Source organism: Crinia signifera, chromosome 1 (genome assembly GCF_055691185.1).
Source record: "Crinia signifera chromosome 1, ASM5569118v1, whole genome shotgun sequence".
Classification (NCBI taxonomy): Eukaryota; Metazoa; Chordata; class Amphibia; order Anura; family Myobatrachidae; genus Crinia; species Crinia signifera.
Window position 1 is genome coordinate 74,113,336 of NC_139217.1, and position 27,053 is coordinate 74,140,388.

At 43.0% G+C, this 27,053-nt stretch overlaps 1 protein-coding gene across 5 annotated transcripts in view; it reads left to right on the top strand.

The window, feature by feature from the left end:
* LDB2 (LIM domain binding 2) overlaps window positions 1-27,053 on the top strand; it is a 332,563-nt gene that overhangs the window by 301,449 nt on the left and 4,061 nt on the right. For 2 of the 5 annotated variants that reach the window (XM_083163585.1, XM_083163349.1), the window contains exons 6-8: window positions 21,383-21,506; window positions 21,715-21,851; window positions 24,047-24,118. In XM_083163585.1, the coding sequence (XP_083019711.1) occupies window positions 21,383-21,506; window positions 21,715-21,851; window positions 24,047-24,118 (333 nt within the window). The remainder of the gene's footprint in view (window positions 1-21,382; window positions 21,507-21,714; window positions 21,852-24,046; window positions 24,119-27,053) is intronic. The other 3 variants (XM_083163592.1, XM_083163509.1, XM_083163430.1) reach the window with 2 other exon arrangements.

Sequence of the window (27,053 nt, forward strand, 5' to 3'; positions counted from 1 at the left end):
GCCCCATTCGCTGCAATGCACGCAAATGTTACGCCGAGGCGGTTTGCTGCAGCGCAAAGGGAGGACAGATAAGCGCGGCTCCATCCATACTTATTGCTTCTCTTTCCCTGTCTCTTGGTTTTACAGCACATAACTGGCTCCAGCGTAGTCACTGCTGCTCAGTGCAAGGTGCGGATCATCTGACTGTGCTCCAAATTCCTGGATTATTCTCATAAACACAGTACAGAATTACAGACTTACTGTATACATTAGATACAGTAGCATCAACCTAATCTTGTCTTACCATGGAAATAAAAATCTAGCAGATGTCATTAAAGACATGGAAAGGAAAGATATGTATAAGAATAGCTTCTTAAGATAAGGTTCTTTATTCAAGATAGCCAAGGGCAACATAAACTCCACACAGTATATGTACATGCATCACTCTCTCTCTTTAGGTATTTATGGAAAAGTATATATATATATATATATATGGTGCAAGCTATCCCCTAATACCCCTTTTACACCAAAACTGCCATGTCGAACCCGGGTTTTTGGACCAGGATGCGACCCGGCAGATGTTCCCTTTTGACACCAGCGTCCCCTGGCATTATGCCGGGTTGGGGATGCTGGTGAATTCGGGCCATGAGCCGGCGCACGGAGGTGACATCATCTCCAAGCGCCTGGAAACCCGCCGACCGTCACCCCCGCAACGCCGTCTGACATCCCCTCAACGGCGACCAACGTGCTGCCTCCGTGCGCCCCCAGCCTTCATCCACGAGGTGAATGGATGCCGCACACAGCCATCCATTCACCTCTGCTGCTGTCTGCATAGTACCGCAGACAGCAGCGGAGGCTGTACACGGCCCCTGCCCAACCTCCGGACTGACCTCAGGGCAGTGCGGTCCGGAGGTTGGGGCTCCCTGATTGGAGGAAATGGGTCCCTGGGTCAGAACCCATTTTGGGGGCTGCCCCGCATTTGTGCACAGAGAGGCATCCCAGAGGGAGGGAATGCCTCCCAGTAGAACTGCCTTGATTTACTGGCAGTTCGCACTTCCAATAGGAAGTCACTGCCAGTCACATTGAAGCCAGAGCAGTCTCACAGACTGCATCTGGCTTCATAGGCAGAGAACAGTGGTTGATTTTGCCTGGAGGGGCTGCAGCCTTGCAGCCCATAAGTAAAAACCGCCACTGATTACATGTATGCAGCAATAAATGTTTAAAATTTACTAATTAACATTTTATTCTTCAGAACTGTCTCTCAGACACAATCTCTTACCTGCCATTCCTTGTCCTTGTTGAAGATGGCATCAAGGACTTCACAATTATTTGTATATAGTACTATATATATATATATATATATATATATATATATATAGGCTGCTGATTCCTTTGGTCCTGTGTCCAGTTGTGTGACGTTATCTACCTGATGAAGGTCCTTGATAGGACGAAACATTGTAAGACTATTTCGGATGTTTGAATAAAACTGCTTTGACATAAAGCCCTGGTGAGTGCCTCTTCTAAGAATCTATATAATTGGATTTCCCCACCCATGGAGTGATTGGGACATCAAAGTGTGACACCCCTGTAAGTTGATCTTCTTATTTGATTGGAGTGCGGCCATTTATTGGATATATATATATATATATATATATATATATATATATATATATATATATATATATATATAGTTGCGATGCGGTCCGGCACTCACTCCTCTAAATCAGCTGCCCCGGTGCCCATCGGGTGATTGTAATGTAGGAAGAAACAGACTGGCACTCGAGGGTCTTTGTAAAAAGCAGTGTATTCACAGCAAGTGAAAAGACATCCAACGTTTCGGGGCTGCGCCCCTTTGTCAAGGTGTATATTATATTATATGTATATATATATATATATATATATATATATATATATAAGTCACGACTGACCGGCACTCCACAATCTGCATGCAACTTGCCCCCGGTGCCCATCCAATAGTAATATAATATAAGTCCTGGGGTGGATGTCACTCAAGGTATACAATAAAGCAATCTCACAACGTAGGTATGATCATATATATGATCATGATATATATAATATATATCCACTTAGAAACACAGTAAATGGCAATTGTTGTGTCATAATCATAGGATTTGGGTGGGGTTTTACACCTGCCTCACCTGCAGTGCACATGGTTTTGTCCATCTAAGAAATATTTTGTCAGAAAGAGTGAACTAGAATAAGGGCCTCAGTTCCTGCTGGAGCCTACTGAAAAATAGCCCTGTTTATATATATATATATATAGAGAGAGAGAGAGAGAGAGAGAGAGAAAGAGAGAGAGAGAGAGAGAGAGTATGTATGTATAGATAGATAGATAGATAGATAGATAGATAGATAGACATACATATATACACTAGTATGTATCCATGCATACAGTATATATATATATATTTAGTTATTAACATAGCTCAACTGTTAATGATGCTAATTACCAAAAATATAGAGAACTCCACAAGAAAACACATGGACTGATTGTCAGTCTATTTCCCTGTATTTCTCTGTGTGAAGGCCAGGCATTTCTCGTGTTGGCACGTTACCATGCAGCAAAGATCTCTGCATCTCTCCCATCTATGAAAGCCGCACACTTCCTACAATTCAGTCTATAAATAGAACTGGTTATGTGAAAACAGCGCTAACAGTTGGCCGCCCAACTGGCTTCATGATCTCACAGTGCCGACTGCAGCAGGGGAAATGTGTTGCTAATAAAGGATTGGGAGTTTTAAATGCAATAAAATTGTACCTGTGTTTATTAAAGTACAGTTCGTTGATTAGGAAAAAAATAGAAATTTATTAACAGGCTCCTCGTCATTTTTATATTTGCCATTTTTATTTACACAACGGCTGAAGCTGCAGGCAGCTGTGAAAAGCCGGATTTACTACAAGATCCATTCATTTAAGGCAGGGGTTGGTACTTGTGATGTGCAATGGTGAACCCATGCCACTCACTGACTAAGCCAACAGCCCCTATGCTAAGTGCAAGGGATACAGAAACATGGGCTGACATTTAATTGGATACGATTTTTTTTGTCAATTTTTAGGCAAAAACTGGCAAAATCATGTTCAGCCACCGGGGACAGCCCCGGGCTTCAACATGAGCCGGTAAATTCTGGAAGGGGGGACCCCTTCATTGGGGGTGGCCCCACTTCACCAAAATCCCTGCCCATGCTGACCGGTCAAGGTTTTAATGCTTTGGTGGGGGGACTATAAAAAGTGTGACAATACCCTGCTGGCTGGTTGGGCCCTATGCTGGTTCTTGAAATATGGGGGCCCCCTACTCATTTTGTCCCCCATATTTTGGGAACCCTTGAGCCTAGTGCTGGTTTTAGAAATCCAGGGGACTCCTGCTCGGTTTGCCCCGTGATTTTATGAAACCAGGACCGGCTCTTTGAGCCCGGGGCTGTTTATGTTCAGAAGGGGGACCCCACACCGTTTTCTTTTTCACTTTTTTTATAAACAAAATCGCACATGTCCGAAAATGCGCACATTTTCATGACCATATAGCACTTTTTTTGCCGCAAATTCACACCTCATTAAATAGCCGAATTCAGACAAAAAAATAAAATTTTAAAAATGCGATAAGGTGTGATTTCAGAAACTTCCTAAAAATCGCATCTTATTAAATCTCGCCCATGACATCACAAAGAGATTAGGACACACACCTACAACACTCCTCTGACACTCTGTAAGGGTCGCTCCATACTATCACTCTACTCCCGCCTACTTCATGCCACCAAATCATTGCATGGAAAGACATTTCCCGCCAAAAGCATTCTAACTCAGGATAGGATGGACATACACAAAATGGGTGCAGTTATTTCTTTGCATGTGCAGTATGCAAAAACCTGCCATTTACACTGACAATGACAGATCTGTACAGCTTCTAATCAGCCTCTTATTACAGGTAAAAATAATTGTATAGTGCAGAAATAACATTTAATTAGCATGTTGTATTTAATTTAAGGAGAGAAAGTAGTATGGGAAGTGTGTGTGTGTGTGTGTGTGTGTGTGTGTGTGTGTGTCTTTGGCCATCATTGCTGACATAATTTCAATTATGATGTCTATGATGTCTTCTTCAGTTCATAACTAACTAGACTCACTTTTTATATCTCAGAAAACCCCAAATACCCTTTCTATGGATGTTGGAAATAGCACATCCATGACCTTTCCCCCTGCCCCCCCTTACCCTGCCTTCTAGCAGCCTAACCCTCCCCACTAGTGCCTAACCTTGATCCCTACACTCTGCCCCCTTAACCTAACCACCCTGCTCCACAGCCACACTGTAACCTACCCCTCCCCACAGCCTAACCCTAAGTCTCCCCACTAGATACTAAACCTAAGCACCCCATCCCTGTCTGACTCTAACCTGCACCTGAATACTCATCGATCGGGGTGCAGGCTGTATTCTAAGGGTGGCATCCTAACGCTTCTGGAGATCTGGCGCCGGTCTTCTGAAGGCAGTCAGGTTACCGGCATTGGTATATTGAATGCCAGCATCCTGACCACTAGAATGCTTACCGTAACCAATTCACACAATGTTTTTGTACATACAGTATTAAGATCTTTTATAGTTACTATAATGGTAAAACATTCAGCATGTGTTTTCTTTTTGGCGTTATGTACAGCGCTGTATACTATTTAAAAACATTAGGATCTTATAAGATGCGCTTGTAGCTTGTCCTTTAAAATACACAATAGATATTATTTTGAATCCTGAATATCCCCTGTATTACAATGAGATATTTATAAACTGTACAGACAAAACCAAGCTTCAGATGTCGGTATTATTATTAGACAACATGTTTATGCGCTATCTGCATAGGTTGTGTTGTATACAACAACAAATACATGGGCAGGTTGACATCTTGTCCTGCTCAGAGGAAGGAAATGTGACTCAATACCAGGGCCCACTGTTGTGTGAGATGTTAGAAAGGGAAACACAGGGTTCCTGTTTGCTGTTTCCTAAAGATACTGTACTGTACACCTCTGATCCATCCCGCTCCTTGTTACTTATCAAATGTCAGTTCACAAGTGAACATGTTTTGTTGCTGGAACATGTAACGGACATTAGTTCATCCAACAAAACATGGCATCTAGAGTGTAAATAGAAATGTACCGTACTCTGAGTCTATGGCAACGTTTGCTCACTGCAGTCCACAAATCTTACTATGTCTAACAAGTTTCATTTGTAGGCTGCTTAGCTTGGCTGGTCTTCACGGTATTTAACCATTTTATTGATTAGTGTTTTTTTCTTCAAAGCTAGATCTGTATTCCAAGTTACAGTACTGTACTTTTACTTTATTTAAAAAAAATGTTTGCAACATCACTTTTAAATATTTGAGATGTGCTTGGATCACCATGTTTGGGTTTAGGTTCTGTATTCCTCCTTATGTTTTGGTATTGCAAAACCACCTTCAGGTGTTTTGTTATTTTTTTCAGCTCCTGATTTCGGTTGAATTTAAAACATTAGAAAAAAAAATTAAGTCAATTTTGCAATCTAAAAACCAACATTTGGATTTAAAATCAAAATGTTGTGTTTTGGATTGCAAAATGAAATGATCCAATCTTTTAGTTGAATTCGTATTTCTGAAGTATTTAACCTCTAATAAAATCTGTCAACAAATTGTAGAGAAGTTCAGAATTATTCTATTTATGACATTCTATTTTTGATGGAGATTAGTTATTTACTGTACAAACTATGGGGTCTATATACTAAGCATTGGAGAGAGAGAGAAAAGTGCAGAGAGATAAAGCACCAGCCAATCAGTTTCTCACTGCCATATTACAGGCTGTATTTGAAAAATGAGAGTTAGGATCCGACTGATGTCTTCAACGTTACCTTATTGAAGGCAAGAGGGACATAGCTGCAGATTGGAGGAGCACCTATTATAAGGAATTCTGGAGGATCCAAGCAATGCACTCACCACTCACTCATTTTTGAGTCCATGTTTTTTTTTTTTTTTGCAACATCTGTAACTCACACAGACAAATTGCTCATGTCTCTGCTGTGTGGTCCGGTACTTATGTAGTGGACGGCGCCCAATTTGCATACCTACGGTAACTTAGGAAAATTGCATCGCATGAGCCATTTTAATTGCCATGCAATGCGATTTTCCTATGTAATTTATTCACTGCTCTGTTAGCCCCGGGGGATCGCATCGCAACGCGCCTCCCACAAAATCGCATGCGATCGCATGCAATTTTATAGGGTGTATGATGCCATTCCATTAGCAGTACAATAATAGCATTGTATGACATACAATGAGGTTTTAGGCACCCCCCACTATCCACTCCACCCCGAAGCGTGGCGAGCGCAGCGGAACGCATCCTCCGACCTTTTCATACCCCCACTATACACTTCGGCGTGGAGTTGACTTTATATAGTGTGGCGAGCGCAGCGAGCCACCGAGCCCAAAACGTGGTGAGCGCAGCAAGCCCCGCGAGGTGACACGGATTACATTACATGTATTCAGCGTCCCCGCACGGGGCTCACTTCGCTCGCCACGCTTGGGCTCGGTGGCTCGCTGCACTTGCCACACTATATAAAATCAACTCCATGCCGACGTGGATAGTGGGGGTATGAAAAGGTTGGAGGACACATTCCGCCGCCCCACACGGGGCTTGCTGAGCTCGCCACACTTCGGGGTGGCGTGGATGGTGGGGGGGGGGGGTGCCTAAAACCTCATTGTATGTCATACAATGCTATTTATTGTATTGCTCATTTAATGACATGGTACACCCTATAAAATTGCATGCGATTTTGCGGGAGGTGCAATGCGATGCGATCCCCCAGGCTAAGATAGCAGTGAATAAATTACATAGGAAAATCGCATTGCATCGCACGGCCCTTAAAATGGCCCATGCAATGCGATGTGATGCGATTTTCCTACACAGAATAGCCCACTAAGCAAATTGCTTAGTGGGCGCGCGTCTACTACATAAGTACCTGTGGTCCTAGTAACAGCCACATATTTCTCTTTGACCATAGTTTATTTCTTTCCACTTTTTCTATCTGCACTGTCTTTTTGGACTGTAACCTCTCACTTGCAGGGCCTTTTTCCCTCATGTGCTTTTCCTTCCCACACTTATACCATCATCTACTTCTCATTGCCTACAATGGCACAAAATTCTTGGGTTCTGCTGCTTACATGGTTACCATTTGTAAGGCCCCATAGACCCCTTATAGCACCATATGCTAGGTACTGTTGGTGCAGCCCAGTGGGAGGCCTGGCAAGCCTCTTTGCAGCACATGGTTCAGCGCATTGAGTTTGCAGTGATTTTTTTTCCTGCAGGGGACGTGGTCATGCCTACAGGATTTGGGGCCCTGTGGATTTCTCAACAGCCCTCTAATGAGTATGGGACTTTTATATGTCAATGATGTATCTGGAGGTATCTTGCATTTACAGTATGTTGTACAAACACGTGTACATGTGGTAGGGAATATAGATTGCAAGCTCCACTGGGCAGGGACTGATGTGAATGTTCAAATATTCTCTGTAAAGTGCTGCGGAATATGTGTGCGCTATATAAGAAACTGTTAATAAATAATAATAAATATTTGTGCATAAAACAAGGTTTCAAAACATGAATACCAATAAATTATTTTCTTGCACATATTTAGTGCCAGTTACATATCATGTCCCCAGTAGTGCCAGTTACATATCATGTCCCCAGTAGTGCCAGTTACATATCATGTCCCCAGTAGTGCCAGTTACATATCATGTCCCCAGTAGTGCCAGTTACATATCATGTCCCCAGTAGTGCCAGTTACATATCATGTCCCCAGTAGTGCCAGTTACATATCATGTCCCCAGTAGTGCCAGTTACATATCATGTCCCCAGTAGTGCCAGTTACATATCATGTCCCCAGCAGTGCTGTTACAGATGTCCCCAGTAGTGCTGTTACAGATGTCCCCAGTAGTGCTGTTACAGATGTCCCCAGTAGTGCTGTTACAGATGTCCCCAGTAGTGCTGTTACAGATGTCCCCAGTAGTGCTGTTACAGATGTCCCCAGTAGTGCTGTTACAGATGTCCCCAGTAGTGCTGTTACAGATGTCCCCAGTGGTGCTGTTACAGATGTCCCCAGTAGTGCTGTTACAGATGTCCCCAGTAGTGCTTTTAGCAAGTAAAAAACTTTTTTTGCACTTTCTGGAATGAATGGTTTTCGGAATAATTTAGATAACGGATATTTGGATAAGGGATACTCAACCTGCACCTGGATTTATAAGACAAAGTCATCTTGTAACCTGTAACAAATGCATACAGTGCACTTCAGTGGCGGTTTTGACATCTCTTTAAAAGAGTCCATAGGAAGAGATTCACAGCTACAAAGAAATTAGCTCTCTTTATTATAAGTAGTTGTCAGCAAATGCTGTAAAATTCATTGGATGTGACTCACCATGAATTTACTGCATCCTGACTCAGAGAACCACTTAAAGGACCTATGTAACTATTCTGGAACAAAAATGTACAGATAGAAGAATATTGTGCCATAATAATGTATATTTAGATCAATTGGTCCAAGATGTTATAAGAAATGAATCTGATTTAGTGTATTTATAAAGTGTCATGCTTTGATAACAAGGATTGTGTTATTGAGAAGGGATACAGTCGCACAGTATGAAGGTCGACATACATTAGGTTGACCACTAAGGGTTGACACATGAAATAGGTCAACAGGCCTAAGGTCGACACAGGCAATAGGTCGACAATGGAAAGGTCGATAGTCAACGGTCGACATGAGGTAGTACATGGTCCAGGCCTCTTGATAAATATGTAAATACTGCTAGTGCATGCATGAATGTACTAGATTAATAATGACAATACACCATAGCATACCTCCCAACTGTCCCGCTTATCGCGGGAATGTCCCGGTATTTTGGGACATTCCCGCGTCCCTCCCGCCGCCGGCAGTGTCCTGCGGCGGGGGGGGGGGGCAGTTGTGAGCCCCCCTGTCGTCCGTGAATAGACGCTGTGCGCATGCGCACAGCATCTATTCTTGCAGGCAGAGGGGCTGGGGCTGGCCTCACAGTGGCGGAAAACGGGGCGTGGCCTACAGACGCGGCACTGCCGTGAGGCCATTCCCCCTTTCCAATAGGCCACGCCACCGACAAATCTCCGGTGCACACCCTGTCCCTCCCCGGCATATGCAAAAGTTGGGAGGTATGCCATAGTTCCATTCAGTATTATGATTCCTAGAAGAGGAGGCGGGCACCCAGGAAGTGGCCCACTAGGAGATCCCCCTGTACCCCCCTGTACCCCTGTGGAACAGTCCAGCCATGAGCATACCTATATTCTGTATGTAATTGTGACTGTGGGGGAAATGTACTAAGTGAAGGCAAATACAACTGCCTACACGTGCTTTTCAGATCAGTCAGATCTGTTCAGGCTTCAATGTAGGGCCGTAATCAACCCTGGGCTCAAGGAGCTGGTCCTAGTTCTAGAAATCCAGGGAACAATTGAAGTAGGGGATCCCCAGAATTTCTATAACCAGCACCAGGATCAAGAGCCAGTCCTGGTTCCCAAAATACTGGGGACAAAAGAAGTAGGGGTCCCCCTTATTTTGAGAAGCAGCACCAGACCCAACAAGCCAGCAGGGTTATGGCACAGCCGAGGGACACTTATTATATAGGTCCTGTTGCTAAACCTTTATCCCCCTGACCGGTCAGCCCAGGCAGGGACCCTGGAGGGTGGGGACCCCCAATGAAGGGGTCCCTGCCTTCAGGATTAACCCTGGCAGGGCTGAAGCCCCGATAGCCCTTGTGTAAAAATAAAAATTAACTATTGGGATCTTCTGTGGAACTATGAGTCCCAGCAAGCAGCCCATTAATGCGCATCTTGGGACTCTTAGTTCCACAGCAGAACCAATAGCCAAATAAAAACACAGACACACCAGAACAATAAAACTTTATAAATCACATAGCACACTCACACTAAATACTCACCTACACTATCTTGACACGAAGGATTGGTCCCCTTGCCCTGTACAATCCATTAGGGTTCCTATAGAAAGAAATTATACTCACATGACCTATTTTGACAGATCAAAGTATATTTAGCATTTTTAAGGTTAGAAATATTTTTTAAAATGTTTGTTACAAATGTGCTCTAATTTTATTTTTGTAGGTGAATTTGAACATTGCCAAATAAAACTTATCACCAAAAAACAGCTCTACTCCTGTCAGACTGTATTGTGCTGTTTTGTTTGTATGAGAGTGAAACTTTAGAACTCGGATGCTGCCATTACGTCCTGGCTACAGCTGTTATACTATAGGACACATTCCGGTTGGTCTTAAAAAATCTGACGCTTCCTGCTCTAAAAATACAGCGATAAATCGGATCCTATTTGCATTCAGAGTGTTTAGCACCATTACATTGGCCATAGTTGCGGTAAAAAGTCAGACATTCTAACATGTGATTTCTAGTGACTATTTCCTGGTACCTAAAATCGGTTCCTGTTACATCCAGGTGTATATGTATCCATATACAGTACATATCCATATCCATATCCAAATATATTTGTACTTGTGGTTGTGTCTGTGTTGTGGTGGATCTTTTGTATTTAAAAACACCAGTTCATCTCTATGGGAAATCATTGTGTACATTCTCAGTAGGTGTTATCACAAGGCATTGCCATAATTGCCCTATTAATTCCCCCCAGTGAAATGGCCAATTATCTTCAGTGGTATTGTGCACTGCATGGACACACAAATAGAGATTCACAGCACTGTTCATCTCCTTCTTTCCTAGCATGTTTGTGGGGATTGGTATGAAATCTCGGGGGTCAAATCCTGGGGGTCAAAATCCCGACGCTGGATTCCGAATCCCAACAAGGGGGGGACGTGGATCGCCTCCCCTTGCGGGCTTGCTGCACTCGCCACGCAGCGGGCCCGGTGCCTCGCTGCGCTCGGCACACTAATTTATTCTCCCACTATGGGTGTCGTGGACACCTATAGAGAGACAAAGTACCGGGATTTCGGCAGTTGGGATTCCAGCGTCGGGATTTCGACCACTGGGATTCTGACCACCAGGATACTAACTGCATCCCTGTTTGTGTTATCATCAATGCAGTACCTAGAGTGAATCACATTGTGGCTAGCATGGGAAACAGGTAATCATTGGCTGAATGGCTGTTGAGAGTCAATTCAGTACACAGTCCTTGTGTATCAGTGCTGCAAGCTCAGTAATTCACAATCATCAATCATTGTTATTTGTTGTTGTTTTGTCCTATGGATTATAACAAAATTATTGTTTTATGGATTACAAGAAGAGTTGGAGAGTTTTTATTTTACAAGGGTTTGCAGGGTTTGTATTTTAATAAAAGTGAAAAATTCATGTTTGTGTTTTATTTACATACACCCCCCCACACACACATTTTAATTACAATGACATGAAGATTTATCAACTGTTTTTAAATATACTGTGTCGCAGGGGTGTATTTGGTCCAGCACCCAACACCCAATAATGGTAAAATGAGCCCAATGTGTTTCACTGCAGTACTAATAGTGTTTGACAATGAGCGGCCATGTTGTTTTTCTATTTGTTTGGGAAGGTGCCCTATAGTGTGTTCAGCCTGGGCATACTGTAGTTCCAATATGACCACACAGCCAAATGTAATGACTAGGCTGCTGTCTATCCTAGGGTTTTACTGTAGCCGATGGAGGCAAAGTTCATTGTCAAGAATCATGGAGTGGAATATAGAGATAGGGGGGATTGATACTCTGTACCCGGGCCCTCTGCCACCTCCTACCCATTGCAGGCAGTGGGCAGGCAGAGAGCCTCTATCGCAAGCATCCCTCCCGCGGCCGGCATTGTCCCGCTGCAGGGAAGGGGAGGAAAGTTGGAAATCCCCCCAATCTGACAGAATAGACGCTGTGCCTATTCAGAGGCGCAGTGGCCGAAAACAGGGACGCAGATCTCATTTTCATACGCAGTGCCCTGATTTGCATGAGCCACGCCCCCTTTTCAGATGCTCACATGGCAAAGTCCCTATTCTTCCAATGGAAAAGTTGAGAGGTATGGTATGATATAGGGGTCACCCTTAGGCACAACAGTAAGGAAAGTAATATCATGGTGGGTGGATGATTTAGTATTGAAGGCAAGGCGGGTGACAAAGTCAAGAGGACTAAAGGAGTTAGGAAGGGGGTGAGTAGATTGGGTTGTAGATGGTACAGGCCACATGAGCATTGGAGGGCTGAGAACATACTCTAACACCCTATTAGACCCGCTTCAGTCAAGCATTCGCTCTCAACACCCCACTGAGACAGCACTGACTAAAGTGGTGAATGATCTGGTAACTGCTAAGTCTAAAGGCCATTACTCACTACTTATTCTTCTAGATCTATCTGCTGCATTTGACACTGTGGAACACACTCTTCTCTTATATACACTACACTGCATAGGTCTTAATGATACAGCCCTTTCCTGGTTCACATCTTACCTATCTGATCGCTCTTTCAGTGTTCGCTTCTCTGACTCTACTTCCTCTTCACTACCTCTGTCAGTCGGAGTTCCGCAAGGCTCAGTCTTAGGTCCTCTGCTTTTCTCCATCTATACTTCCTCGCTTGGCAAACTAATCAGCTCTTTCGGATTTCAGTATCACTTATATGCAGATGATACTCAAATCTATCTATCAACGCCAGAGATGTCACCAGTGGTTTTGGGCCGAGTCTCTGAATGTCTCTCTGCCATCTCATTTTGGATGTCTTCTCGCCAACTCAAACTTAATATTTCCAAAACAGAATTACTTATATTCCCACCAACTAAGAACAGTTACCATCCTGATATCTCCATCACTGTTGACAACTCGACAATCTACCCTACCTCACAAGCTCATTGCTTAGGGGTCATCCTCGACTCTGACCTGTCCTTTCTTCCCCACATTCAATCTGTCTCCAAATCATGTTACATGCATCTAAAAAACATATCCAAAATACGACCATATCTCACACAAGACACTACTAAATCTGCACTCATTATATCCTGCATTTATTATTGCAATAGTCTCCTAATTGGTCTTCCCAAGAACAGACTCTCACCACTACAATCCATTTTAAATGCTGCTGCTAGGCTGATCTTCCTTGCAAGACGCTCATCGTCTGCTTAACCACTCTGCCAGTCCCTCCATTGGTTACCTGTATCTTACCGTATTCAATTTAAAACACTTCTTCTAGCATATAAAGCTATTAACTATACTGCACCAGCATATATCTCTATACTTATCACAAATTATCTCCCATCTCGACCACTCCGCTCTGCACAAGATCTGCGTCTCTCTTCTGCGCGGATCACTAGCTCCCATTCACTATTACAGGACTTTCATCGGGCTGCTCCCATCCTATGAAATGCCCTTCCACGCACAATAAGACTCTCCACTAGCCTCTAAACTTTCAAGCGTTCCCTGAAAACTCACCTCTTCAGGCAAGCCTATCATATTTAAATTCTACATGCATAACAGTGGCAAACGCAGGATTTTCAGAAGGGGGTTTCCAGAGGGGCGGAGCAAAGCACGGAGATGGACACTTAGGTGACCCAGTATATGCCGGGTCAGTTAAAGTATTATAGATAGACCAAATGTATCTAAATAATAATAATAATAATATATATATATATATATATATATATAGACACACACACACACACACACATATATATATATATACACATACATACCATACATATATATACATACAGGGGTGTCAACAGCAGTGTACACCCCTAGGCATAGCAATGTATTGGGGCACCTACTGATCCTCCAGCGGTAGGGGTGGGGGAAGCTTTGATGTCCCACGGGTGGTAGGGGGTATTATATCAACCGCTCAGCATGTAGGGCCTGGATCAGTAATTTCCACTAATTACCCCTTTACTGGACATATGGTGGGAGAAGGGGGCATTGGGCTGAATGAAGGGGCCCTGATACATAACTTCCAGGGTGGTAAAGGATGTTTAATATGCAGAGGAGGAGTGTATAGTGGAGTGGGCTTGTTATTCATAATTTTCTGGTGGGAGGACAGCTTGCTTGACTACAGATATCTCCAGTTCCCAGAAATAGATTTCTAAGATTTTAATGGAATTAAAAACTAGAGAATCCCACCTACCAAATGGTATTGGGGACTAGGGGATCAGAGTTCAGGAGGCAGAGCAATCTGCCAACGAGTATATAAAACTACATAACAGGTGTGTGGAGCTGGAGCAGTAACCAGCTGCTGGAAGGCTGATATCTCTGGTTCTGGGCACAGTAGAGACAAGCTTCTAGTGTCCCTCAAAGGGAAAGAGTCCCAGCTTTTGGAATATACCCTCAGAAAAACTCTAAGTCAGAAAGAACCTGAAATATCTCTCTGGGAAGAGCAATTAACAGGCTTGGATGGGGACCACTGCTTTGAAGTCAGATATCTCCGGTTCCCATGAGCCGATTTTTAAAATTCTTGTACCCGTGGAAAGAGGGGACCCTCAGCTTTCAGACTAGGGCCCTTAGACTCCTGGGGGGGTTTCTGGGTACTCAGAAACCCCCCCTGCGTGCGCTACTGCATAACCCTCTGAGGCACTTATGTATTATATAGCTTCCCTTCTGGACTTGCAGCTTGGTGGGACTGCTATGCTATTACTGGTGCCTGTCCTTGTGTTTCCCTCCTATATCCCTATAGATTGTAAGCTTGCAGAAGGGCTCTCCTACCTCCTATCTGTTTTTACCCAGTTTGTTTTATCACTATCTACCATTGTAATGCGCAACGGAATCTGCTGCGCTATATAAGAAACTGTAAATAAATAAATATCAATACAGCAGGGGTAGCCAACTCTAGTCCTCAAGAGCTACCAACAGTTAATGTTTTCCAGATCTCCACACAGAATCGCAAGTGAAGTAATTAGCTCCACCTGTGGATCTTTTAAACTGTGTCAGTGAGTAATGAGTGCACCTGTGCAGCAGCTCGGTTGTCTGGAAAACTTGCACTATTGGTAGCTTGGAGTTGGCTACCACTGCAATAAGGCCTTTATATAAAACAATTTCCCGATTCAGATAATGGGAATACTGATCTGTTATGTTCTCCGTACCTAAGGAACCAGAGTAACTTCGCATATTTTTACGCAAAATAAGAACTAGGTCTGGACATTTTACACTCTGGATCATAGACTCTGCCCTGCAATATGCCTCTTGCTCTGCAGAAAAGCTTTGTGAATCTCTGTTGTTGTCTTGCAGCATTTTGCATAGCAGGGTTTTTGTCCTTTTTCTTTTTTTTTTTTCTATGTGGTATAATTAATTCCAGTGCTTGAAGACAATGTTTTTTTCTATTTCAAACAGCAGCATTATTTCTGACAGCAGAGCAGTTTATTGGGGATTAGTGTGTGTTGCCTTCAGAAACTGCAGATGTCTCAATCCTGCCATCTAGTGGTTACAGGCGGCGAAATAAGAAATTAGCATTTTACATGAAAATAATTTAGGCTTTAGGTATCCAATGCTTTCAAATATTTTTACAGACAGCTTATTGAAAATGGAGAACTTTTCTATTGACACGTATTTATGTGAAAATAGTAAAACTGGAAATAAGTGAGATCTAAGTAACAAAATAGGTAATATATTTTAAATATGGGATCATAAGCCTCTGCAGGCCCAAATTTACTGATCAGGTGCTTAGAATGCTCACTTTAATAGTATCAGTGATCTACATTATTATGTGTTTAGCAGTTAATAATCTGCTCAAATTTGTGTTTTTTTTTCCCATTAGCGGGTGTGCATTGGGGACTAAGGGGGGGGGGGATGCTCTAACATCCGCGCCCCCTTACCGCCACCCATTGCCGGCTACCGCAAACATAATTATCGCATATGATCTAACATATGCGATAATTATGACAAAAGACAGCTCTTGCGTTAAGAGCTGTCTTTTGCGGTGACCCGGCGATGAGCGGCGGGTCCTGGCAGCTCCCCCCTCCCTCTCTTACCCGGCCTGGATGCTGCTGCTGCAGGGGGGGCTGGCTCTCCTCCTCCTCCCTGCACCCGGAAGAGGATCATAGTGCAGGGAGGAGGATCTCACAGGTCCGTGCAGCACAGTTCTGTGCTGCCCGGACACAGGTGAGGGTGGGGGGGGTCGGTTAGGGCGGGGGTCGGTGTGTGGGGTGGCGGGGGGGGTCGCGGGGGGGGTCGCGTTAGAAGCCCAAAATGCAGAAAAACCCCGATAACGGGGTTTTTACCGCATTTTTAGTTTAGAGAATCTCCCCCTAAGAGTGGCCCAGGCAAAAATTTCTAGAAGTGTCCGTACATGGGTGGTACCAAATTAACTGTAGATGGAACCATCAAGCAAACTGCAGCCTAACCTTAACCGCATTGCCATTTATTTAGCGCACCTTATAGAAAATAAGAGAAATAATCTGGTTGGTTGCCCATAGCAACATCTGAAATAGAACTCCCATTTTAGTACATTTCCCTAAAGGTGTCTGGTCTAAATTTAAATTTATTCTAGTAGTGGACATTTTTGTTATTTTGCTTCCCTTGATCCTTTTCAGAACCAGTCCATATGGTATATATACATACAAGGCAACTATTGGTTTATCCGCTCTGAGAGAAGCCCAGAGTGGATCTCGTCACTTCATTACGCTGATATATTAGCCCCACCCTCTCCATATGGACCCACAATTCCCAGTATTAGCTCCCCATCCTGCTCATCGTTGTGTCAAATTGTGTCTTAAACATGTTCCAGGACAGTAGGTAATTATGCAGATATCCTCACTGGTAGATGGAAAACCTTATACCAGGGTTTAACTCCAGTCCTCGAGAGCTACCAACAGTTAACGTTTTCCATGTCTCCTCACAGAATCACAAGTGAAGTATTTAGCTCCACCTGTGGATCTTTTACAATGTGTTAGTTAGTAATGAGTGCACCTGTGTATCTGTGAGGGGAGCTGGAAAACGTGAACTGTTAGTAGCTCTCGAGGACTGGAGTTGGCTACCCCAGCCTTGGACTATAAGTTGCACATGCAGGGCCCTCCACTCTCTTGTTCTCACATTGCCTTATCCTTGTCTCCATTGCGCTCCCACTCACAATTAGCAATTCTGTTCATTTCTGAACACTGATTTCTAGTGATAGTTAAGCTAGACAAGATTTTTAGATGATATGCACAATAATGATTTTGTTAACAATATTTTCATGCATATCGTCAAGTGTGTAGGTACACACACTATATCATTATCGACGCATGCTACTGTCCAACCCTCCAACATGACCCATTGCATTTGGTTCACAATGCTCTGTTCCTGGACTTCCCTGGTAATGTATGAGTGCCGTCACCTGAGTTGAAACACCCTTCTCGTCAATTACCTAGCTCCCCACAGGTGATGGCAATCATACATTACCAGGGAAGTCCAGGAGAGCATTGTGTACCAAATGCAATGGGTCATGTTGGAGGTATGTACTGTGGGTCATTAACTACCACCTCTGTCTTATGCACAATAGTAAAATCCTGACTACCGCATAACGTTAATGACAGCATGTTCCTGGATGTGGCTACTGAACTATATCATTTGGTGAATTGTTTAATGTGTATGCACTATGTTGTTTGCTCAGGAAGAACAGACATTTCAAGAAATCATTCACGACATTTCATCATTTGCGGTGTCATCTAATGTGTACCCAGCTTTATGGTCATTCAGTTCTGTCATATCAGTTTTAATTATATTTCCCAAGAATCGGGAACTTTCCTAGACTGAGACCAATATTAAAGTGTAACTAATACAACAAATCAACCCTGAAATGTTTTTTTGCGCCAGGACGTTAAGGACCTTCTACCCTACCATCACTCATAGTCACTGCCCCAGACCTTCAGTTATACCAGGGTTGCCTACCCTCCCGGAATGTCCGGGAGGCTCCCGAAAATGGAGACCCCCTCCCGGCCCCCCGGCAAGGCAGGCAACCCTCCCGGATACCAGCGGCACCCCCAAATAAGCCCTGGCCACAGCGGTAAATTACAGCGATTCACAGCTTTTTTTTGGGGGGGGGGGGTGGGTTGCTAAAGAGGCAAATTGTGTAATTTAGTCCCACCTCCTCCTCGAAAACATGTGAATTGCGGGAATTGCCTTACTAGGGGTGGGGTTTGATGATGTCTACATCAGGCCCCGCCCCCTGAAGGGCTGCTGACTGTCTCCTTTCCGATCTTTTCCCAGAGACGGAAACTTTAAAAGTAGGCAACACTGAGTTATACCCGACTGTAAAATCTGTAGGAGGATTTAGAGTTAACACCAAAGAAAGTATGTTTTATCTCATAGGCATTTGCAATGTGGATTCCTTTACTATAGCTTGTTTTTGTGATTGTTTTGCAATATTTTTTTGTTCTGTATTTTCTGCTGGTAATTTGGCATTTTGTTGTGGGGGTGGGATCACGCTTGTAATACACCAGCAGCAAAGGTTATAATGAAAATATTGAAAAGAGCGCTAAATATGTGAGATGCAATAACAAAATCAATGTAAAGCTACTGTATATAAAAGGAGTGAAGCCTGTAAAAGAAAAGGGTTAAAAAGGAGCAATGTTTACACCCTTTTGGGGAATTTATTAATTGTATATAAATTTACTATTTTTGGTAATGTGACATTGGCAGAGAAGGCTCCACGGCTGTATATTTCACCAGTACCCATAACTAGGAGTGTAGAATTCTAGAGTAGAATAGTTTTTGTTCTCACAGTAAATTTTTGCTCTAATCTGCTGAGTCCTGATTTAAAACTTCCACGAACACAGAATATTTCTTGCTAATTAAGAATTGTCATCGAACCAATTGTTAGCAAAGGGAAAAGTTTACAACCCCAAAGAGACCGTGGTAGCGGGCTGCAGCCATTATCACAGTGTGCTACCTCAATGCTGCACAAGCATTAAGTATGTGACAATTATACCATGTAGAAATGGGACAATAGCGGCATATTTTACTTTTTTTCCCAAAACTGCTTTATGTTTTATTTTCCTCTGAGTTTAAATCTTCTTTATCTAGAGGCATTTGAATTAGGGTGGCCAATCCTGGGATTGGGATTGGCAGGATACTGGGATTGAAAAAAATGCCCCGGGATTGGCATCCCTAATTTTAATCCTTAGATTTCAAAAGGTTATTTTATTTATTAGTTTATGAGTGAGCCAGAGTGGATTATAATTGTTAGTGTACAAATATACATTTTACACTCAGTTTTCATGCAAATATGAATTGATATTCCTAGAATTTTTGAATAATCAGCTGTTATTATTTGTTGAACATATAGATGCAGTCATCCATGAAATGCTGGAAATGATACAGAAGTAGTTAATCCATAGATGATATATATATATAGTGCATCTACCCAGTGGTAGAACTTGTGGGTTGTGGGCAATGACGCCGTTAGAAGGAAGGCGGTTACTTTTTATCTGGACCTGGGTCTGATGGAAGGTCCCCAGGCGTAACTACCATAGGTGCAGGGGGTGCAGCTGCTATGGGGCCCAGAGCTGAGAGGGGCCCACTTTGCCTGTGAAAGTATGATGCGCTGTATACATTTTTCAGCATTAGGTGATAAATAGGGGCCCTTACAATCTTTTGCTATGGGGCCCACATCTATGTAGTTACGCCACTGGTCCCGCTTCCTCATTGGACTCCCAGGTCCCGCTTACTCATTGCCGAGCCAGGTAGTGGGAGAGAGAGAGAGAGGAGAAGCTGCCTGTGCAGCACAGCCTCTCTCCCCAGCTCAGCACACGCTGATCGATGCCATGTGCTGAGCTGGGGAGAGAGGCAGCTACAGTGGCAGCCTGTCCTCTCTCCCTTGCGCTGGTGTCCGATCACACCCGCACCAGCGCCCTCCAGCCGGGACGTAGCCATGCCCCCTTCTAAAAATGAAAAGAGGTGATGTTGCCCATAACAACCAATCAGATTATGTCTATCATTACTCTACTGCATCCTAGAAAATTCTAGACAGAATCTGATTGGTTGCTATGGGCAACATCGCCACATTTTTATTGATATGAATGTATTCAGCATATTAACGGATTAGTGGTTCTTTCATAGATTCATCTCTTTTCCCAAAAAGAGAAACATAAACATAATAAACAAAATAAATGTAAAACAAATGTGTGATTACCCCCTTCACTATCTCTGCTTTTATTTGCTGACCATGTAAATTAACTGCTGCGTATGCATTGGAAGAAAATTTGCATATTTTTGCTGTGACTTTTCCTCTTTTCATTACACTGCTTATGGTCGGGAGATTGTGTTAATTGGCTAAAGGAATTTACAAACAGGAATACTTATAATTCACTAAATCTATAAAATGCAAAGAAAGGATAAAGGATAAAAAAAACCCGCACACCACATTACAGGTATCGGGGGGGCCTCCGCCACCGCACCGCAATGCCAGCCGCATATGTTAGTACATATGCGCTGGCATTGCGGTGGCCGGGCGGCGATGTATATTAATACATCCCGCCCTTTCTCTCTCAACAAGTGTGCGGCACTCCAACAGAATACACAGGTCTGCTCCAGGTGTACAGCATTTCAATACAGTTTATTTGGCATTTTAATCAGGATAAGTGTACAAAAGCAGCATCTTACCTTATGTACACTACCCAATGAAACAGCGCTGTTCAGCCAGAAATGGGACCACAGTCCTGTTCGGCGGCACCAGCATCTGACGTCAACACGCAAATGACATTGCTGTCTGCAATTTGGGGGTTTCTTGTTTGCAACTATACTGTATATTTGCTGTGGTTTTTCTTTTCTTCTCACTCAGCACATTATACGTAATTAATGTGATGTTTATCCAATAAATTCCAAATGCAATTTGACCTTGTGTGAGCATGTTTTTGTTGTATTAAATGTAATTTTATTGTGAACAGTGGACTGTCTGCAACTTGTAGGCACTGCCTATATTTATTGGATGTGTCGTTTTCAATACCATTATAGCATTATCCAAATCAGTATGGGCATCAGATACTCGAATTAAACATATGTGTTTGACTACTGAAAGATGTTTAACAAAAATTCATACCCTAAGTCACTCACTAGCAGCAGCACGTTATGGATGAGTTCACATCAGCTCAGATAAGACCCTGAGTGATCATGTGCTTCTGTCTCTCTCGCCTGTCAACTGTTCTCACAAGGGGGTGGTGTGTGTGTGTGTGTGTGTGTGTGTGTGTGTGGGAGGGAGGGTTAATGAGACTCCTGAGTAGCTACAGCAAATCACTGTCCTTGCAAATAAACTCCATAGTGTCCCCCCCTGGCAGAATCTGAAGAATACATGAGATTCTACAATGCAGGGCAGCAGGAGATTTAGGACTTAAATAGGAGCCTCATGCAGGATGCGGGAGGGTAGGCAAGTATGGTAGAAATGTATATTCCATATTGATTAAATTATATCAAATTTGTGCTTTATTTTAGTTGTGTGTAATACTGGAGCCAATGCAAGAATTAATGTCAAGACATAAAACATATAACCTAAGTCCCCGGGACTGCCTGAAAACCTGTCTGTTTCAAAAATGGCAACGGATGGTCGCACCACCAGGTATGATGTAGGCTCAGCTGACTATTAGTGTCAATATGTACCATGTGAATATTTCCTTATATCACTTTGATTGTATATCTATTCTAAGATATAGGTCCTGTAGTAGTAGTGAAAGAAATTGTGTCTTCATCATAAAGTGTTTAACTTTAATACTATAAAAAGATCAATTTAAAAAATCACATGTAAGATATTTATTCTTTCTCAACAGCAGAACCTACAAGACAGGCAACCACCAAAAGGCGGAAAAGGAAAAATTCAACCAGCAGTACAGGAAACAATACAAACAGCACTTACACTAAGAAGAAGATACCAGCTGCAAGTCTTAACTTGTCAAGTCAAGTACCTGTAAGTGTCAATGAGGGTCATTTACGAACCGCAAAAGATGCACACCTGCAGTGTTTCAGTAAGTGCGCAAGGGCGGCTGCTTGTCTGCCCAGCTCATATCAAGGCGCTCGGCCACTCTGCTCCACTGTAAAAACATTCTGATGCTAGTTTTACGGCTTAAAAAATTTACCTTAAAAGGTGTAGGACCAAATGTAATAGGGTGTGGGAATCATAAAGTGAGCAATTAATTACATGGCAAAATCAACCTGGTTTTTCAGTGTAAATGATTGCCGCTTTAAAAAAAATAGGAAACCTCTCCCACAATCTCTCACTTCCTGATTCTCATTCCCTATTACATTTGGACCGTAGGGTGGGATCTTTAAAGATCATGTCAAAGTCACACCTACCACTGCTTTATGGCCCCCTTTTTTGCGTTTTCCTGTTCCTGTTCCGGTGGTAAAGTGAGCCTAGAAATGTGCTTGTCCACAGAACTGTATAATAAGTTGGAAAGTGCTCCAAATCGTAAGTACAGTATAGCAGCGGAACCATGTCTACGGAGCCGTTAAAAAGGTAAAGAGTTCCAGTTAATTGTGCCGTCACCAATCCGTTTATCTTATTTTATCATCCCATCCTGCAAAACAAAGCCTTGTTTCTGAAATTTGATTGCAAAAGAAGGTGTGCCTAATCCTCCTTTATCAAGGAACACCCATAATCCAAACACGTTCTCCTATTGGCCAGAGCTGATCTCTGTGCTCTCTTAGATGCCGGCATATTGGTTCTCAGATCCATTTGTAGGCACATAATGTTTGCACTGTAGTTTTCTACTTTTGCTATTCGTAAATGACCTTTAATATGTTATTGCCGCCCTGAGGCCACAACACTTTGTACTGTACAGTAGGTTTACTTTCAAATTAACCGAAATATTGTTGATCATATGTATGTTTTTTTTTTATAATGTTAGTTATTTCAAGCAGTTTAAGAGTGACGGGCCAAATGTAATAGGGTGTGAGAATCAGAAAGTGAGAGATTTGAGGAGAGTTTTTTCCATTTTTTTTAAAGCGGCAATCGTTTACAGTGAAAAAACAGGTTGATTTTGCCATGTAATTGATTGCCGCTTTAAAAAAAATGGAAAAGCTCTCCCAAAATCTCACTTTTGATACTCACACCCTATTAAATCTAGGAGTTTTCTTTGGCCACACCATGTGTAATTAAATTATAGTCAGCATGGATATTGTAAGGCTAACCATGTTAGTTGTGCAAAAAATCCCAACAGTCAGGAAATCAGCAGTAGTATCCTGATGGCCAGAATTTTGACACATCCCGATAAGTATTCTCCCCCCCTACCCCTAACCGCCCCCTGCCACAGTCTAACATCAACCTCTCTCACTCCCACAGATTCTCTATCCCTCCCCCTAATGCAGTGGCTTCCAAACTTCCTTGAACCACAGAACTTTAGAGACTCAGCATTTTTTTTCACAGCACCCCCAAAGCCAAAAGTTTTATATTTATAAATTTTGAAGAAAAAAATAAAAGTATGCATTCCTGTCATCCTGAGATTCAGTTATATGGTGGAGTTATGCTTCTGATTGTGCACTTTTTATGATTGGCAACCACTAGCACTGTTTTTTTCTATCACTTTGGACATAAACATTTTGATTTGGTCCTGAACCACCAACCCTATGCAACCCTGGAAGAGCTTTTGTGCTTTTGCGATGCCATAAAAAATGCCATGTTACACGCTGTTTTGAAAAATGACAGTTAGGGATTTATTTGTTGGCACTTCATCCCTCTTCTCTCTATCTTTCTCCTATCTTTCATAAATCCACACCTTAGGATACAGCACTGGGTTTGGGTTACACAGCATGCAACTCTATGATCCTCAGAGGCCCCTTCCACTCACTTGCCATTTCCCACTACTCAAGTAGAATGATACCCACAGTTAGGGGGCAGGACATGTCTAACCCATAGCTAAGAACAAGACTGGAAAGACAATAAGAATAATATGGTGCAACAAATTGGAAGTTTATCTGCTGTTGGTCACAGAATGTACAGACAGCCTATATTTACAAAATTTGACAAATTTGTTTTTAATAACTTCACTAAATAAACCCTATGGTAAAGCTTTCAAATGGTGTGTCTTTTACTGCGCTTACTGTGTGTATTATTTATAACGCCTGTTTTACTCTCTCCTTTAACAAATCCTATTTTATTTGCAGCTCACTACAAAAAAATGCATAGGCGATAAGACACGAGTCAGGAGGAATTATCGTGGAATACGGAACGGTTTGGTAAGTAATGGGCCCAGGCAAAGTTACGGGCCTGTTATACCAAACCAGTCCCTATTCCATGATAATTCCCATTATTGCAGGCATGTCCTGTTACTAATGTTGAATATATGTCTGTATGTTTTTATAAAATGAAGACATTAGTCAAATTATCATGGAATATGGACCGGTTTTATGTTGTGTTTATCATCCCTACCTTTTGTCTGTCTTTTGGTGCAATCATCCTGTTTCCTACCCAGATTTCCCGCTGTCCCTCCTCCTTTTCTCTTGTTCTTGTTCTGTATTGGGAACATTGTGTTTTGGTTTGTATTTAGTATCGCTAGATATATACTAGTGTTCTGGCTAGGCTGTTTTAGAGGGGCGCTGCACCCTGCCCAATTTTTAAAGGGCAAAATGCGCCCTGCCCCTCTGGCAGCGCCCCGCCAAAACAGCCTGCCTCTGTCCCCTCTGGTGTGACCAGGGAAGCCCGGCGCCGCTGTAGATAGCGATGCCCGGCACTTCCCCGGCAGTGTAGAGCCTTCCGGGTGGCCGGGTCCGCCCCCTTCAGTGATGCCGGCGGCCGGGCCCGCCCCTTTTCTTGACGCCTGCAGCCGTGCCTGCCCCTTTTCGTCACGGCGCGGCAAGGGCATGCCCCTTTTGTGATATTGGCAGCCCGGGACCGCCCAAAACAGTGACGTCGGCAGGCCCGGTCCGCCCCCCTTACGCTGCCCCCGTGCAGCGGCACCCTGCCCGCCCTAGTTCTAGAAGGAACACTATATATACTATATGTTATGTCCAGTTTTGTATAGTTCTTCTCTTTTTCTGTAGCAGGTTATGTCCTTTAGAGATAGTATTATTGTGTACAAAACACATTGTGTGTCTCATTAACTAGCAATACACAAATCGTCGCATCCATGCCGCGTTGCATACACATCACGGGATGGATGAGCATGGCTATTTTCCGTTAGCAACTGTTTCTGTACATAGCACACAGAGAAAAGCTGTTAGCTGTTTGGTGAAACTGTGCCAATAGTGTATGAGGACACATCTGCACACATCTAATAAGAATTATCTCCCAAAACCAGGCGTGTGAGACGCTCGCATGCCCCCGTCAGATGGAGCATCTCTCTGCCAGCAGAGGGGATCTGATGAGGGCTGGGGATATATGAGAGGCGCTCCATCTGTAGATCGCACCGTGTATAGGCACCTTAAGGGACATTTTGCAGGGAAAGTCCCAGGTTTAGTGTCCAGACAGGAAATGAAGGCTTACTCGTAGACTCCATGTAAAGTGCTGGATTCCATGGGTTTCCTCACGCATTAACGACAGCGGCTGCATTTACCCAGATGCTGCAAGGAGAAAATGGAGGAACTAGGTAGTTGAATAAATCTGGGCTGACAATTAGCTGTGAGATAAACCTTATAGCCAGGGCTGGTTCTAGGGTGTTCAGCGCCCTCCTGCAAACTATAAATTTGCGCCCTCCCAAACTTTACAGAGGGACAGTGCACTCCAAAAGAAAGACATGTCATCTCACAAGGAATGGGCATGGCCACACAATAGTAATCTTATTCCAAATTACACCACACAGTAGCACAGTAGAACCAGTGGCGTAACTAGCTATTTTGGTACCCTGTGCCAGAAAGGGAACCACACTAAAAATGCCAAATGCCAAAGGCGCTCGGCAAAATGTAGGAGCGATGCTTCATGGGGAAGGGCTGTGGCCATATAAAATTATTAATAACATTGTAATGTCCATAACACATTATACCACACACAGTAATTTATTTATTAACAGTTTCTTATACAGCACACTCATATTCCGCAGCGCTTTACAGAGAATATTTAAACATTCACATCAGTCCCTGCCCCAGTGGAGCTTACAATCTATATTCCCTACCACATGTACACGCACACACAGACATTCTAGGGTTAATTTTGTTGGGAGCCAATTAGCCTACCAGTCTATTTTTGGGGATGTGGGAGGAAAACGGAGTACCCGGCGTAAACCCACGCAAGTACGGGGAGAATATACAAACTCTACACAGTTAGGGCCATGGTGGGAATTGAACCCATGACCTCAGTGCTGTGAGGCAGTAATGCTAACCATTACACCATCCGTACTTCCCATTATGTATTATGCCACACATAGTAATGCCCCTTACACAATATGCCGCACACAATAATGCCCATATGATATTACGACACACATTATGCTCCACACAATGCCCCGAGTACACCTACATATGACTACATAATGCCCAGAGTTACCGACAGTAACGCTGCATATATATATATATATATAGAGAGAGAGAGAGAGAGAGAGAGAGAAAGAGAGAGAATTTGGAGATTCCGCACTATAATTGGAAATTATAGGGGGTTATGGCTGTGGGGGGGACCCCACGCCGTTTTTTAAAATTATTTATTGATTTTTCACTTTTTGTTTACACTATAGCTTGCACGGATCTGACTGATCCGTGCAGGCTGGCTATGCAAATTCGTATTAGCAGCCGCTAATACAAAAGGATACGTCATCGGTAAATACAAAGAAGTCGTATTTGTAAATTACCATCTGGAATAAGATTTTGCATACGGCTAAAACAGCCGTATGCAGTCGTATCCATTCATATTAAGAATACAAATATGATTTTTTCTATTCGTATTCTTAATAAATATCCCCCTATGTATTATTACAGAGCGTGAGGCAGCCATCTTGGTTGCACACAGTTAATACTGTATATTTAAGAAATGATGTACTCATTCACATCAGTCCTTTCCCCATGTACATGCGCACACTCACACACACACACACACACACACACACACACTCGCTCTTTCATTTTTATCAGAAGCTAATTGTCCTATCAAGGTGTTTTGAGATTTTGTGGGATACCACAGACTGAGAACATGTAATCACTACACAGATATGACCATGAATAAAATCCATGACCCCACTGCTGCGAT